General features: G+C 40.7%; 1 protein-coding gene across 1 annotated transcript in view; it reads left to right on the top strand.

The window, feature by feature from the left end:
* The window catches only part of LOC130444288 (mucin-2-like), a 64,723-nt gene that overhangs the window by 35,465 nt on the left and 11,909 nt on the right, over positions 1-17,349 (top strand). The window contains exons 5-8 of the mRNA XM_056779360.1: positions 5,024-5,381; positions 5,492-9,353; positions 16,356-16,465; positions 16,970-17,241. Coding sequence (XP_056635338.1) covers positions 5,024-5,381; positions 5,492-9,353; positions 16,356-16,465; positions 16,970-17,241 — 4,602 coding nt within the window. The remainder of the gene's footprint in view (positions 1-5,023; positions 5,382-5,491; positions 9,354-16,355; positions 16,466-16,969; positions 17,242-17,349) is intronic.

Here is a 17,349-nt window from a genome sequence, read left to right as displayed (position 1 = left end):
TCAGCACCTGTCACATAGATTTTGAATTATATTTATATTTTTCCATGAGGAGGTTCTTAGAAATGAAAGAAATACTTTTCACAATAAAATGAAATGATTCGATATTAGATTGTTTTATTAGCAATTTAGTTATTTTCTCGGACAACTCATGACTAATTACTACAAAATTAACCCCAAATCTCTCTGATTGAACTTGAGACTTTATATTTGAGATAACAACCGACAGACTCTGCTCATTATTTTTATTCCCAAGTTTTAATTCCTTAGGATTTGAAATCTTGTATTCCATTTGTGAAATCCATAGAAATAAATTAAACTCTTATTGCACCATGTACCATATAAATAATTTTTTTCAAGATGTAAGATTCTTAAATATAGAAGGTCCGGTTGTAAAAATGACTAACTGGTATAGCATATTCATTAAACGCCCTTCTTATAAATAGAACTCATATGTCGAATAGAAACAAACAAGTTGAGTTGCATAATACTCTTTATATTTATACAAGACATATAATAGTGAACAGAACTGTACTGGTAATTTTTTTTTATATAAAGACAACATCTATTTAAAATTTCAAATAGAATGTACACTAAAAAGTTTATTCAGAAACATTTTTCAACCACGACAACTAACGAATTTGTCATATTTCTGTTTTATTATACAGGGTTTCCAACAAACTCTTCAATTGTTCACTATCGTAGTCTTGAAACAAATAAATGAAAATATATATATATATATATATATATATATATATATATATATATATATATATATATGATTTTATAGATTTTAAATCAAAATGGATGGATAAGCTTATCAAAGAAAATTATGTACAGTTTCCAAATGACACAATATTGTAGAATTTCTTTTAGTGGTATTCAAATTATTGCTATCTCTTTGACATCTCTAAGTACATACAAAGTACTTTTTATCAAATTATCTTTCCCACTAGAAAGTCTTGAATTATGTTTTAGGATAGATTATCATAAATACTAACGCATAGAATTCTAACAATGCAATCCCTTGAAGAAATTATACATTCAATGATGCTACGAAAAACTCCTCGATTCATACGTAGAATCTACAAAAGCATCTTGTTTTCCTTTCTCCTCACAACACAATTGACATCAAACCCTTCACGAAATTCCACACAATACCCCTTAACATCTACCTTAGGTTTTAAGCTTTCTCAGTAAGGTTCCACTACCCCTTAATTCCAAGATGAGTGACAAATTTTAAAGACATTAAATGTTGGAGTTGTATGAACAAAGTATTATGAAACTTTGTTCAATGCTAATTCTTAAAACATCGATCTCTCAATTAAATACAATTTCCTTTTCACTTTCAGTTTTAAAATTTATAAATTTTTTTATTGGATACAAATTTCTTTCATGTTTGCTTCTATTTCTTATGAACAAGTTTATGGTAGAATGTCTTTTCACCGTTGGGATATTATGAAAATAATCGGTGAATGATTTCAATAAAAACAAAGCTGAATAAATCTTCTTCACAATTCTATTCTCAGCAATTCATTTATAACCACGGTCAATCCATGACTACAAGTAATTCTGAAAGGCTTATTACGAAACGGTCTCTATTTTTTCTGTTACGGCCCTAGCATAATCAGGAACAATGTTGAAATGTTTTCCACAATACTCGAGAAGAGCCAAAAGTCACATGGTGCTAAATTTGGTATTGCGGAGAAAAAAAAAACTTTAAGCGGCCCAAAATTCGCGAATGAAATGCGACTCATGATCAAAAAGATAGCCATTTGTATGAATCGGTATGAATTATGCTCTCCATTGAACTCTCGATTAGTTAACCTCTTAATAGAAAGAACAAGGTTATCTACTTTTTGCACATTTTCAATCGTTCTTGAGATCGAAGGACTCGCCGGTTATTTTTCGTCCTACGAGACTCATTTCTACACCATATATTTTCACATATCATGATTGTCTTTGACTTTTCTCTTGAATTTGGATGAAAAATATTTGTTAATACGTATTAAGTCTGTGGTTTTACTTCAGATACTGCAAATATGATCTCCTTGAAGTCAGAAGCATTGTGACAGTTATTGAACCAGAACTTAAAAAAACGTTAAAAAATAGTTAATTGTTAGCAAGAATAAATCAAAAACGTGTAATTCGAGTCGATTGACAAACTCTTACCTCTAGATACACGAAGCAACAATATAACAAACCTTGTATCTATAACGTTCACATTCTCATAACAGAATATTTTGTATAATTATTTTATTCAACATAATGAACAGGGGAGACAGTTGTATCGTTGTCAATCATACATAATACGGTCACCGACAAGTTGTCGGAGGTCAGTACCAACATATTAGATATTGTTCGTTGTTATTCAATGTGTAAGTTAAAAATATACAAGTGATTCTATTAATTTCCCACTGAGTTGTGGCCCCCCACCTTCAATCAAGACAGCGTTTCACACTTATCTCAACACATGAAAGTATGAAAGCTAATAGTTGAGAACAAATTACTACAAAAAATATTTATTGAATGGATTTTTTTCTTTCTTTCTCATTCAGTTAACTGAATATTTTCATAGCAGTCTTTCTATTTGTTCCTTATTCAATTGATTTATTAAGTATAAAAAAACTCAAGCCGTCTCTGAACAATTATTATTGTCGTCGATCGTATCAAGTTGGATAAGGTCGTGTCTTCGTATCTAGTAAAGAATAAACTAAATATTTATTTTTAAACATACTTTTAGTGTGGGTAGTATACAATGCTATGAACAAAACAATTACTAGAAATATTATATGGATATACAAAAAACTGTGTGGAATGTAAAGTTTAAGATGATATGAACTGTTTTCAAAATTTTCACTAATTTTCGATGCATCTGTTTTCGGATTTCTTGTTTATTCAAGCTAATTCTTTCCTGGTTTTCCTTTTCTCTATCACTGTATCAAAATATTTTTTGCGTTCTTCATACATTGCATAGTTGAATATGCCTAGTACTTTTAGTATAAATTATTCTTCTTCCATTTATGCGCTCTACCATGTATTTTTTATTACTCTTTTTGCTTGTTCCTAATTCATTTAAAGTTGTTGCAGGCTTTCCTTAATTCCCTAGCCGATTTGCATTTTATTCATTGTTTTATTATCTTTTCAGATTTCTCACTATTTTTACTCACTATTTGTGATTTCCCTGAATGAAACATTAGCAATCGATTCCTTTCAATCATGTTGCTCCTAATACTTTTGGTATACATTTTTACTCAAATTTTGATATTATATTACTTTCCTCTTATTCAACATGTTTCATAAAAAAATATTCTCAACAATCTTTAGAAAGTAAAACAGGATAATGTTTTCATTATAAGGTAGACTTCCAATCTTTTTACACAAATTTCGTGCCTCGCCAGACGTCGCGAGAACCTTTACAGTTTAATTAGGTAATGGTTCGAGTTACGAATATTATATAATCACTTTCTCCGAAGATGTGCAAAGTTGGATTCCCACACACACGTATTAGGATAAAGATTAAAAAAAAACATATTTATCATATTTATTGATAGAATTTATTGTCAATGAGATATAAATTATTTCTGAGACTTATGTTATTTATATAGTAGGAGAGCTCATCAAAAAGTGAGAAAATTTTGAGATTTAAGAAACTACAAAGCAAAAATGTATCAACTACATATAAAAAAGTGAATTAAATTCTACCTTTGTATAAAGTAACCAGCATATTAAGGCACTTATCGTGGCGCTGGACAAGCTCCAAATTGTTTCAGCATTAATTTATACCGCCTGCGATATCAGCCACGAAGTGAGGTATGTATGTACATACAAATTTGGGGTCTCGTATACACTGCGACGCAAATGATCTGATGTGTGCCCCTATCATGCTGCGGTACTATAGAGCCCAGTGTTTATAGCCGATTCATTAATCCCACTGCTTTTAAAAAGTCTAGAATGTGGGATGGCTTTAATTGCCAGAGATCTTCGTCTTATATTTCAAGCGCTCCCAGGTGTAGTGATCTGGAGTTCCTCAGTGTTTCACAATTCCAAAGAATGTGAATAGAGATTTCGTCCTCTATGCAACAAAATTTACACGCCGTAATATCGGCTAGGTCTAGCATACAGAGTTAGGCATACCCGCAGCTCTTCTTTGCCGTCAAAGCGCTGTATTGCTAGCCAATTCTTCATCCTTGGACACAAGAAATAAATTGCTAGCTACAAGTTCTGAACTATAGGGCAGATGGGTGAAAACCTCTTATTTGAATGAATAAAGATGTTATCGATTGCAACTTGTCAGGCTTAACAGTGCCCTTCTAGAATTGATCTGAGATTATTCAAATGTTACCGTTTCGTCACGTTTAAGGGAATTATAATCATCTTTGATGATAAGGTTTTTGAATATTTTTACATCGCATTTGACGGGACTTAGTCGGTTCTCGATACCAGGTATCCACTCAACATTACGGTGATCTGTGAGCTATTTTAGCACTCACCTTGCACATAATTTGTGGTAGACCAGCTTCTATTAGTCAATTTCAATAAATAAACTGGACAGCGTAGAAATGGATACCGGTTGTGGCGCTGAACACGCAGACAGATATACGCTTTCGTATTTTTTTAAGAAGAATTTTCTTTAAATTTCAAATTAGTTTTATTTTTTTGGGCACTTATAATAAATATCACAGATGAATTTTGCTATCACTTTTCAAGAAAAACCGCAAAGTATTTTGTGTATCGATGAAGAAGTACTCTCTTATTTAGCCAAATTCATTCCAGACTAGTGATAATATAATACTGAAATATAACTTTTTCCCAAATATCAACTATCACTTAGTGGTTTGTACAAATTCTTAGTTTCTAAGTATCAATTAACCTCATAATCTACTTGACAGAATCACATGTGGGCTTTAACACCAACAAGAAGATTGAAAATACTAATGTAAATCTGAAATAAAATCGTTGCAATTTTTTATATACATTACAATTCCATCATTTGACAGAATAATATATTAAAAAAATTTTTCAGATTAATAACTGTAACAAAAATACGGAAGCTTGTTGCAATTTATCTGGTGGTACCTCATTCCCAACTAGCATTAACGATTTGCTCGACAATCCGGCTAAAAACTACAAATTCAATAGCAACGCAAATCCTTCATCGGGGATAAAAATCATTAACGATTATTCAGGAGACTCAAAGTTTCAAGTTTCTCATAACAGTCAAAGTGGTTCAACAAATAAAGCGAATCCAGCGAAACCAGAAAGAGATATAAGTACCAGCGCCAATTCTGTCTTTTCATCCACACCTGACTATAGTGATGTACAGTTTGACAGTGACGTCAGATTTTCTAATCTTCTTCATGGACCGGCTTATCTTCCACCTGGTAAGTGAATTACCAATTGAACATTTTGAATAATTCATTTTGAAACTTGCTGTGAAACTTTCTTGATATAAAATGATAGACATAAAACCTATTTCTGAACTTTTTTCCAGAACCACCTAAACCACAACAATGTCCAGCTGGTACGTACTTGAATGTTGAAGGTAATTGTGAACCTGCAAGAAAACCCTGCCCCATAGGTACAGAAAGACAAAAAGATGGAAGATGTGTACCAGTAGAATCACCATCATGTCCCTTTGGAACATATATACAACCAGATGGAAGCTGTAAACGAACACCTTCACCAGCATCATGCCCTTTTGGTACTATTCAACAACCCGACGGAAGCTGTAGACGATTGGAACCACCAACACCAGTACCATGTCCATTTGGCACCAACAGACAACCTGATGGTAGTTGTAGGCGACCGGAGCCGCCTACACCAGCACCATGTCCATATGGTACGAATAGACAACCTGATGGAAGCTGTAAGCGACCTGAACCACCTACTCCAGCACCATGTCCATTTGGCACTAACAGACAACCTGATGGTAGTTGTAGGCGACCGGAGCCGCCAACGCCGGTACCATGTCCCTACGGAACAAATAGACAACCTGATGGAAGCTGTAAGCGACCAGAACCACCTACTCCAACACCATGTCCATTTGGCACGAACAGGCAACCTGATGGTAGTTGTAGGCGACCGGAGCCGCCTACGCCAGCACCATGTCCTTCTGGTACTATTCAACAGCCCGATGGAAGCTGTAGACGATTAGAACCCTCAACACCAGCACCATGCCCATTTGGCACAAACAGACAACCTGATGGTAGTTGTAGGCGACCGGAGCCGCCTACGCCGGTACCATGTCCCTACGGAACAAATAGACAACCTGATGGAAGCTGTAAGCGACCAGAACCACCTACTCCAGTACCATGTCCATTTGGCACGAACAGGCAACCTGATGGTAGTTGTAGGCGATCAGAACCGCCTACACCAGCACCATGTCCCTTTGGAACAAATAGACAACCTGATGGAAGCTGTAAGCGACCAGAGCCACCTACTCCAGCACCATGTCCATTTGGCACGAACAGACAACCTGATGGTAGTTGCAAACGACCGGAGCCGCCAACACCAGCACCATGTCCCTTCGGAACAAATAGACAACCTGATGGAAGCTGTAAGCGACCAGAGCCACCTACACCAGCACCATGTCCATTTGGCACAAACAGACAACCTGATGGTAGTTGTAGGCGACCAGAACCGCCTACACCAGCACCATGTCCCTACGGAACGAAAAAACAACCTGATGGAAGTTGTAAGCGACCTGAACCACCTACTCCAGCACCATGTCCATTTGGCACAAACAGACAGCCAGATGGTAGTTGTAGACGACCAGAGCCGCCAACACCAGCACCATGTCCCTACGGAACGAAAAGACAACCGGATGGAAGCTGTAAGCGACCAGAAGCATCTACGCCTGCACCATGTCCATTTGGCACAAACAGACAACCTGATGGTAGTTGCAAACGACCGGAGCCGCCAGCACCAGCACCATGTCCCTTCGGAACAAATAGACAACCTGATGGAAGCTGTAAGCGACCAGAGCCACCTACTCCAGCACCATGTCCATTTGGCACAAACAGACAACCTGATGGTAGTTGTAGGCGACCAGAACCGCCTACACCAGCACCATGTCCCTACGGAACGAAAAAACAACCTGATGGAAGTTGTAAGCGACCTGAACCACCTACTCCAGCACCATGTCCATTTGGCACAAACAGACAGCCAGATGGTAGTTGTAGACGACCAGAGCCGCCAACACCAGCACCATGTCCCTACGGAACGAAAAGACAACCGGATGGAAGCTGTAAGCGACCAGAGCCATCTACGCCTGCACCATGTCCATTTGGCACAAACAGACAGCCTGATGGTAGTTGTAGGCGACCGGAGCCGTCTACGCCGGTTCCATGTCCTTCTGGTACTATTCAACAGCCTGATGGAAGCTGTAGACGATTAGAACCATCAACGCCAGCACCATGTCCATTTGGTACGAACAGACAACCTGATGGTAGTTGTAGGCGTCCAGAACCGTCTACGCCTGCATCATGTCCACTTGGCACAAACAGACAACCTGATGGTAGTTGTAGACGACCGGAGCCGCCTACACCAGCACCATGTCCCTACGGAACGAAAAGACAACCGGATGGAAGCTGTAAGCGACCAGAACCATCTACGCCTGCACCATGTCCATTTGGCACGAACAGACAACCTGATGGTAGTTGTAGGCGACCGGAACCGCCTACACCAGCACCATGTCCCTTCGGAACAAATAGACAACCTGATGGAAGCTGTAAGCGACCAGAACCATCTACGCCTGCACCATGTCCATTTGGCATGAACAGGCAACCTGATGGTAGTTGTAGGCGACCGGAACCGCCTACACCAGCACCATGTCCCTTCGGAACAAATAGACAACCTGATGGAAGCTGTAAGCGACCAGAACCATCTACGCCTGCACCATGTCCATTTGGCACGAACAGGCAACCTGATGGTAGTTGTAGGCGACCAGAACCGCCCACACCAGCACCATGTCCCTTCGGAACAAATAGACAACCTGATGGAAACTGTAAGCGACCAGAACCATCTACGCCTGCACCATGTCCATTTGGCACGAACAGACAACCTGATGGTAGTTGTAGGCGACCGGAACCGCCTACACCAGTACCATGTCCCTTCGGAACAAATAGACAACCTGATGGAAGCTGTAAGCGACCAGTACCACCTACTCCAACACCATGTCCATTTGGCACGAACAGGCAACCTGATGGTAGTTGTAGGCGATCAGAACCGCCTACACCAGCACCATGCCCCTACGGAACAAATAGACAACCTGATGGAAGTTGTAAGCGATCAGAGCCATCTACGCCTGCACCATGTCCATTTGGCACGAACAGGCAACCTGATGGTAGTTGTAGGCGACCGGAGCCGCCTACGCCAGTACCATGTCCATTCGGCACAAACAGACAACCTGATGGTAGTTGTACGGGACCAGAAACACCGACATCATGTCCTAATGATTCTGTTAGACAGCCTGATGGATCTTGCCTGAAACCAACTGTTGAGCCATATTGTCCTTCTGGAACTGAAAGACAGCCTGATGGCTCATGTAAACGACCAAGGCCATTACCTTTACCTTGTCCATTTGGAACAGTAAGACAACCGGACGGAAGTTGTACACCAACAGAACCACCTACTCCAGTTCCATGTCAGCCAGGATCTATTAGAGAACGTGATGGAAGCTGTAGTCGGCCAGAGCTACCTACACCAATATCTTGTCCTTTTGGTACTATAAGATTACCTGATGGAAACTGTGAACGTCCAATTACCCCAGAACCATCATGTCCATTTGGAGTTAAAACAAAACCAGGCCAACCTTGTCAATGTCCTGCTGGAGAGACTAGACAACCTGATGGATCTTGTATAAAAACGATACTGTCACCGTATTGTCCTTCTGGAACAGAAAAACAGCCTGATGGCTCATGCAAACGACCAGAACCATTGCCTCTGCCATGTAAATTTGGAGAAATGAGACAATCTGATGGAAGTTGTAGGAGACCAGAGCCATCTACACCATTACCATGTCCTCCTGGATCAGTTAAATTACCTGATGGGAGTTGTGAGGGACCAGAGCCATCTACTCCAGTATCATGTCCTTTTGGAACTATTAGACAAGCCGATGGAACTTGCCTGAAGCCAAGTCAGCAGCCTTGCCCTTCAGGTTCATATAAACAGCCCGATGGTTCTTGTCTCCGCCCAACCCCAGTACCACAGCCACGCCCTTGCCCTTTTGGAACTGAGAGACAACCTGACGGAAGTTGTCAGAAATCTAAGCCAAAAACATGTCCTGAAGGTTACCATCTTACAACATCTGGCGAATGTATACCTGATATTAGCTATCTACCACCAACTACGCAGTATGTACCAACTGTCACTCAAATACCATATCAACCATTAGTAACAACACCTGGCAAACCATTCCAATATTCGGCCACGACACAAAAACCATCAGTCACACCTAATCCATATACAACTCCACTTACATCTAGCATAAGAACATATCAACCATCCATAACAACACAAAGGCCTTATCAATTTACTACTAAAAGTCCTTGTTCTCCAGGACAAATCTTGTCTGCTGTTGGTTCCTGTACTTATCCTCAACAACCTCGCCCTCAATGTGTACTTGGACAAGTACTGTCACCAAACGGCAGATGCGAATATCCGAAAACCCCTATCACAAAGTCTCCTCCCATTTCCACGAATAAACCGATATTGTGTCAACGTGGACAAATATTATCTTCGGATGGAATATGCATTTCTCCTCAAAAAACAACTACTAAGTCTTCTTGTAGCCCAGGTCAAGTATTAAATTCTTTGGGTGCTTGTGTTTACCCGGGCCAAACCTCTCCAAGACCATCTCTTGCCTGTATACCAGGACAAATATTGTCTTCATCGGGTAAATGCGTGTCACCACCACAACGGACAATATTTCCTAGCCGTAAGCCACAAATATCTTGTAAATTAGGTCAAAGTGTATCTCCATCCGGAACTTGTGAATATCCATCCTGTAGACGTGGCCAAATTCGAACGTCATTGGGTACCTGTGAATATCCAATGAAAAATTCTGTTGGCAATTTAACTGTTACTTCACCTCTACCAACTACAAAACGTCCTGAAAATTGCCCATCTGATACAAAATTATCACTAAAAAGTGGAAAATGTATACCAAAACAACAGTTTACTGGATATGCATATCCAAAACCAACAATTCCTTTTCCTACAGCTCAAACATGTCAACCTGGCCAAATTTTGTCCGAATCAGGAGTTTGCAAATACCCCTCAACACCAAGCAAATCAATTGAACCAAAATGCCCTCCAGGCCAAGTTCCCTCAACATCAGGTTCAGAATGTGAATTTCCAAAAACACCAAAGCCCATATTCCCTTCAATTACCACACAGCGACCGATTAGATGTTCCAATGGTACTCAATTATCCTTAGAATCAGGAAAATGTGAGCCTAAAGAACAGACTGTAGGATATATGTTTCCCAAACCAACTCCTACTTATCCAATTGTTAAACAACGACCAATTTGTCAATCCGGACAAAGTCTATCACCAATGGGAACTTGTGAGTATCCCAAGAAACCTATAAGTCGTTGTAGACCGGGTCAAGTATTGTCGCCAAGCGGAGTGTGTGAATATCCATCGTCGACTACTGCTAAGCCAACAGTCACTTGTCGACCAGGACAAATACTAACAAACATTGGAACTTGTGACTATCCTAAAAATATATCAACAACATGCAGACCTGGACAAATTCCTTCCTCATCAGGTTCAGGATGTGAGTATCCAAAAACAATAAAGCCCAGCCTCCCGTCTGTGACAACACAACGACCAAAAAGTTGTCCTACTGGTACCCAATTATCACTAGCAACAGGGCAATGTGAACCTAGCAAACAAACAACGGGATACGTGTATACAAAATCAACAACTGCTTCTCCAAAAACCGTAGGACCTTCTTGCAGACCTGGTCAAATTCTATCAGAAACTGGTATCTGTATATACTCACCAGCTCCCAAGCTAACGTGCCCTCCAGGCCAAGTTCCCTCGTCATCAGGTTCAGAATGTGAATTTCCTAAAACACCTAAACCCATATTCCCTTCGGTAACCACACAGCAACCAAAAAGTTGTCCTGCTGGTACTCAATTATCTTTGACAACAGCGAAATGCGAACCTAGTAAACAAACAACAGGATACGTATATCCCAAACCAAGCACTACTTTTCCAACTGTTGAGCCACGGCCAGTTTGTCAACCTGGACAAAGTCTATCACCAATGGGAACTTGTGAGTATCCCAAGAAACCTATAAGTCGTTGTAGACCGGGTCAAGTATTGTCGCCAAGCGGAGTGTGTGGATATCCATCGTCGACTACTGCTAAGCCAACAGTCACTTGTCGACCAGGACAAATACTAACAAACATTGGAACTTGTGACTATCCTAAAAATATATCAACAACATGCAGACCTGGACAAATTCCTTCCTCATCAGGTTCAGGATGTGAGTATCCAAAAACAATAAAGCCCAGCCTCCCGTCTGTGACAACACAACGACCAAAAAGTTGTCCTACTGGTACCCAATTATCACTAGCAACAGGTCAATGTGAACCTAGCAAACAAACAACGGGATACGTGTATACAAAACCAACAACTGCTTATCCAAATACCGTGAGACCTTCTTGCAGACCTGGTCAAATTTTATCTGCAGCTGGTACTTGTATATATACCCCAGCTTCCAAACCAACATGCCCTCCAGGCCAAGTTCCCTCATCATCAGGTTCAGAATGTGAATTTCCTAAAACATCTAAACCCATATTCCCTTCGGTAACCACACAGCGACCAAAAAGTTGTCCTGCTGGTACTCAATTATCTTTGACAACAGCGAAATGCGAACCTAGTAAACAAACAACAGGATACGTATATCCCAAACCAAGCACTACTTTTCCAACTGTTGAGCCACGGCCAGTTTGTCAACCTGGACAAAGTCTATCACCAATGGGAACTTGTGAGTATCCCAAGAAACCTATAAGTCGTTGTAGACCGGGTCAAGTATTGTCGCCAAGCGGAGTGTGTGGATATCCATCGTCGACTACTGCTAAGCCAACAGTCACTTGTCGACCAGGACAAATACTAACAAACATTGGAACTTGTGACTATCCTAAAAATATATCAACAACATGCAGACCTGGACAAATTCCTTCCTCATCAGGTTCAGGATGTGAGTATCCAAAAACAATAAAGCCCAGCCTCCCGTCTGTGACAACACAACGACCAAAAAGTTGTCCTACTGGTACCCAATTATCACTAGCAACAGGGCAATGTGAAACTAGCAAACAAACAACGGGATACGTGTATACAAAACCAACAACTGCTTATCCAAATACCGTGAGACCTTCTTGCAGACCTGGTCAAATTTTATCTGCAGCTGGTACTTGTATATATACCCCAGCTTCCAAACCAACATGCCCTCCAGGCCAAGTTCCCTCGTCATCAGGTTCAGAATGTGAATTTCCTAAAACACCTAAACCCATATTCCCTTCAGTAACCACACAGCAACCAAAAAGTTGTCCTGCTGGTACTCAATTGTCTTTGACAACAGCGAAATGCGAACCTAGTAAACAAACAACAGGATACGTATATCCCAAGCCAAGCACTACTTTTCCAACTGTTGAGCCACGGCCAGTTTGTCAACCTGGACAAAGTCTATCACCAATGGGAACTTGTGAGTATCCCAAGAAACCTATAAGTCGTTGTAGACCGGGTCAAGTATTGTCGCCAAGCGGAGTGTGTGGATATCCATCGTCGACTACTGCTAAGCCAACAGTCACTTGTCGACCAGGACAAATACTAACAAACATTGGAACTTGTGACTATCCTAAAAATATATCAACAACATGCAGACCTGGACAAATTCCTTCCTCATCAGGTTCAGGATGTGAGTATCCAAAAACAATAAAGCCCAGCCTCCCGTCTGTGACAACACAACGACCAAAGAGTTGTCCTACTGGTACCCAATTATCACTAGCAACAGGGCAATGTGAACCTAGCAAACAAACAACGGGATACGTGTATACAAAACCAACAACTGCTTATCCAAATACCGTGAGACCTTCTTGCAGACCTGGTCAAATTTTATCTGCAGCTGGTACTTGTATATATACCCCAGCTTCCAAACCAACATGCCCTCCAGGCCAAGTTCCCTCATCATCAGGTTCAGAATGTGAATTTCCTAAAACATCTAAACCCATATTCCCTTCGGTATCCACACAGCGACCAAAAAGTTGTCCTGCTGGTACTCAATTATCTTTGACAACAGCGAAATGCGAACCTACTAAACAAACAACAGGATACGTATATCCCAAACCAAGCACTACTTTTCCAACTGTTGAGCCACGGCCAGTTTGTCAACCTGGACAAAGTCTATCACCAATGGGAACTTGTGAGTATCCCAAGAAACCTATAAGTCGTTGTAGACCGGGTCAAGTATTGTCGCCAAGCGGAGTGTGTGGATATCCATCGTCGACTACTGCTAAGCCAACAGTCACTTGTCGACCAGGACAAATACTAACAAACATTGGAACTTGTGACTATCCTAAAAATATATCAACAACATGCAGACCTGGACAAATTCCTTCCTCATCAGGTTCAGGATGTGAGTATCCAAAAACAATAAAGCCTAGCCTCCCGTCTGTGACAACACAACGACCAAAAAGTTGTCCTACTGGTACCCAATTATCACTAGCAACAGGGCAATGTGAACCTAGCAAACAAACAACGGGATACGTGTATACAAAACCAACAACTGCTTATCCAAATACCGTGAGACCTTCTTGCAGACCTGGTCAAATTTTATCTGCAGCTGGTACTTGTATATATACCCCAGCTTCCAAACCAACATGCCCTCCAGGCCAAGTTCCCTCGTCATCAGGTTCAGAATGTGAATTTCCTAAAACACCTAAACCCATATTCCCTTCAGTAACCACACAGCAACCAAAAAGTTGTCCTGCTGGTACTCAATTATCTTTGACAACAGCGAAATGCGAACCTAGTAAACAAATAACAGGATACGTATATCCCAAGCCAAGCACTACTTTTCCAACTGTTGAGCCACGGCCAGTTTGTCAACCTGGACAAAGTCTATCACCAATGGGAACTTGTGAGTATCCCAAGAAACCTATAAGTCGTTGTAGACCGGGTCAAGTATTGTCGCCAAGCGGAGTGTGTGGATATCCACCGACGACTACTGCTAAGCCAACAGTCACTTGTCGACCAGGACAAATACTAACAAACATTGGAACTTGTGACTATCCTAAAAATATATCAACAATATGCAGACTTGGACAAATTCCTTCCTTATCAGGTTCAGGATGTGAGTATCCAAAAACAATAAAGCCCAGCCTCCCTTCTGTGACAACACAACGACCAAAAAGTTGTCCTACTGGTACCCAATTATCACTAGCAACAGGGCAATGTGAACCTAGCAAACAAACAACGGGATACGTGTATCCAAAATCAACAACTGCTTCTCCAAAAACCGTAGGACCTTCTTGCAGACCTGGTCAAATTCTCTCAGAAACTGGTATCTGTATATACTCGCCAGCTCCCACGCTAACGTGCCCTCCAGGCCAAGTTCCCTCAACATCAGGTTCAGAATGTGAATTTCCAAAAACACCTAAACCCATATTCCCTTCAGTAACACAGCGACCAAAAAGTTGCCCTATTGGTACCCAATTATCACTAGCAACAGGACAATGTGAACCTAGCAAACAAACAACGAGATACGTTTATGCAAAACCAACAACTGCTTATCCAAATACCGTAAGACCTTCTTGCAGACCTGGTCAAATTTTATCAGAAACTGGTAACTGCATATACTCACCAGCTTCCAAGCTAACGTGCCCTCCAGGCCAAGTTCCTTCCTCATCAGATTCAGGATGTGAGTATCCAAAAACAATAAAGCCCAGCCTCCCGTCTGTGACAACACAACGACCAAAAAGTTGTCCTACTGGTACCCAATTATCACTAGCAACAGGGCAATGTGAACCTAGCAAACAAACAACGGGATACGTGTATCCAAAACCAACAACTGCTTCTCCAAAAACCGTAGGACCCTCTTGCAGACCTGATCAAATTTTATCAGAAACTGGTACCTGTATATACTCACTAGCTCCAAAGCTAACGTGCCCTCCAGGCCAAGTTCCCTCGACATCAGGTTCAGAATGTGAATTTCCAAAAACACCCAAGCCCATATTCCCTTCAGTAACCACACAGAAACCAAAAAGTTGTCCTGCTGGTACTCGATTATCTTTGACAACAGCGAAATGCGAACCTAGTAAACAAACAACAGGATACGTATATCCCAAACCAAGCACTGCTTTTCCAACTGTTGAGCCACGGCCAGTTTGTCAACCTGGACAAAGTCTATCACCAATGGGAACTTGTGAGTATCCCAAGAAACCTATAAGTCGTTGTAGACCGGGTCAAGTATTGTCGCCAAGCGGAGTGTGTGGATATCCATCGACGACTACTTCTAAGCCAACAGTCACTTGTCGACCAGGACAAATATTAACAAACATTGGAACTTGTGACTATCCTAAAAATATATCAACAATATGCAGACCTGGACAAATTCCTTCCTCATCAGGTTCAGGATGTGAGTATCCAAAAACAATAAAGCCCAGCCTACCTTCTGTAACCACACAGCGACCAAAAAGTTGTCCTACTGGTACCCAATTATCACTAGCAACAGGGCAATGTGAACCTAGCAAACAAACAACGGGATACGTGTATCCAAAACCAACGACTGCTTATTCAAATACCGTGAGACCTTCTTGCAGACCTGGTCAAATTTTATCTGCAGCTGGTACTTGTATATATACCCCAGTTTCCAAACAAACATGCCCTCCAGGACAAGTTCCCTCGTCATCAGGTTCAGAATGTGAATATACAAAAACACCGATGCCTAAATTTCCATCTGTAACCCCTAAAGCTCCCACCACTGTGGGTGGTTATGTTTATCCCAAGCCTACAATTCCATTCGAACCCAGACCACAGTGCCCACTAGGTACACGTCTCACATCTTCTGGTCTTTGTCAGAAGGTATCTATAAATCAAAAAGAATGTCCTCAGGGCTATATCAAAAGCGTTGTGGGGGATTGCATACCTTCTTCTAGTTCCGAAAACAATCGTTGTCCTCTTGGCACATCCCCATCGTCATTTGGTGATTGTAGATCCCAACAATGTCCACCTGGTAGTTCTTTATCACCAAATGGTGAATGCACATTTCCCAAATCTTCAGGCCTACCTACAGACACAAACACCCATATTACTCCATCTTATCCCTCTGAAAAACCTTACAGGCCTTCCACCAGCGACGGTTACCATTATGAGAAACCTACCCCAGCATTTGAACTTCCCACCAGAAGTACCGGCTCTTCGGGAATTAATGGACCTACAACAGAACACGAAGGTAAGCAATGTTACATAGTAAACTAGGGTAAGTGGAGCAGTTCATTTACAAAAATTTGAAGGTATTTCAACTTACTCTAATCATTAAATGTAGGACAGAGTACTTAAGGAGCTTCATGCTTCGGCATTAGATTACACTTCAGTAGCAGAAATCTCAGCAAAAGTTATTTCTACAATTTGTAATTTCATTCAGTGTATTTGGTCACTTATTTATTTTTAACTATCAGTAAATAGCCCAATGTCCAATATCACTAAACTGGACTAAATATTACAGAACGTCATTCGATATTCGTCAAGAAAGAATTGGAACTATGGCAAACATGCGATTGTCTTTAATATGATGAGTACTTGTATATCTACAATTGTGCTACGGTTTCTGAAGACCTTAGATATTGAAACGCACATCAGACAGTGTCAGTATAAGTGTAGTGTTAGTAGTATGTTCACTATAAGTTTATGTTAAAAAGTAAAAAACAAGGAATTTAAAATTTTACTACATTTACAGGAATGGGATCTAATATAAACAGCGAGGTTCGGCAACCCGACAACAAAGGTGAATCAGCAAACAGTAATAACGTATTCGTTTCAACGAAAAGTCCCACAAAAGGTCCTGTTAGAACACCGCCACCATATAATCCTGACGAAGTTCAAGCTCCTGCAGGATGTGCTGCTGCTTTGAAATGCGTTCAAGAAATTTACTGCACAGTGGAAGGAGTTGTATCGCCAGTACCTGTAGTACTCACCAAAGAACAGGAATTGCTGAGAGTACCAACAACAGTAAGCGGTTTTTGATTTAAGGCTTTTGTTTATAAAATAATATAACATGCAGAAAAATTAATGTTAAAATGGGCGATAAAAGATTAATTCCATTACTTGGGTCATAAA

This window comes from Diorhabda sublineata, chromosome 5 (assembly GCF_026230105.1).
Source record: "Diorhabda sublineata isolate icDioSubl1.1 chromosome 5, icDioSubl1.1, whole genome shotgun sequence".
In the NCBI taxonomy this organism is placed as follows: domain Eukaryota; kingdom Metazoa; phylum Arthropoda; class Insecta; order Coleoptera; family Chrysomelidae; genus Diorhabda; species Diorhabda sublineata.
Note: the sequence above shows the minus strand (reverse complement) of the source record. Positions and strands in the feature narration are given on the sequence as shown.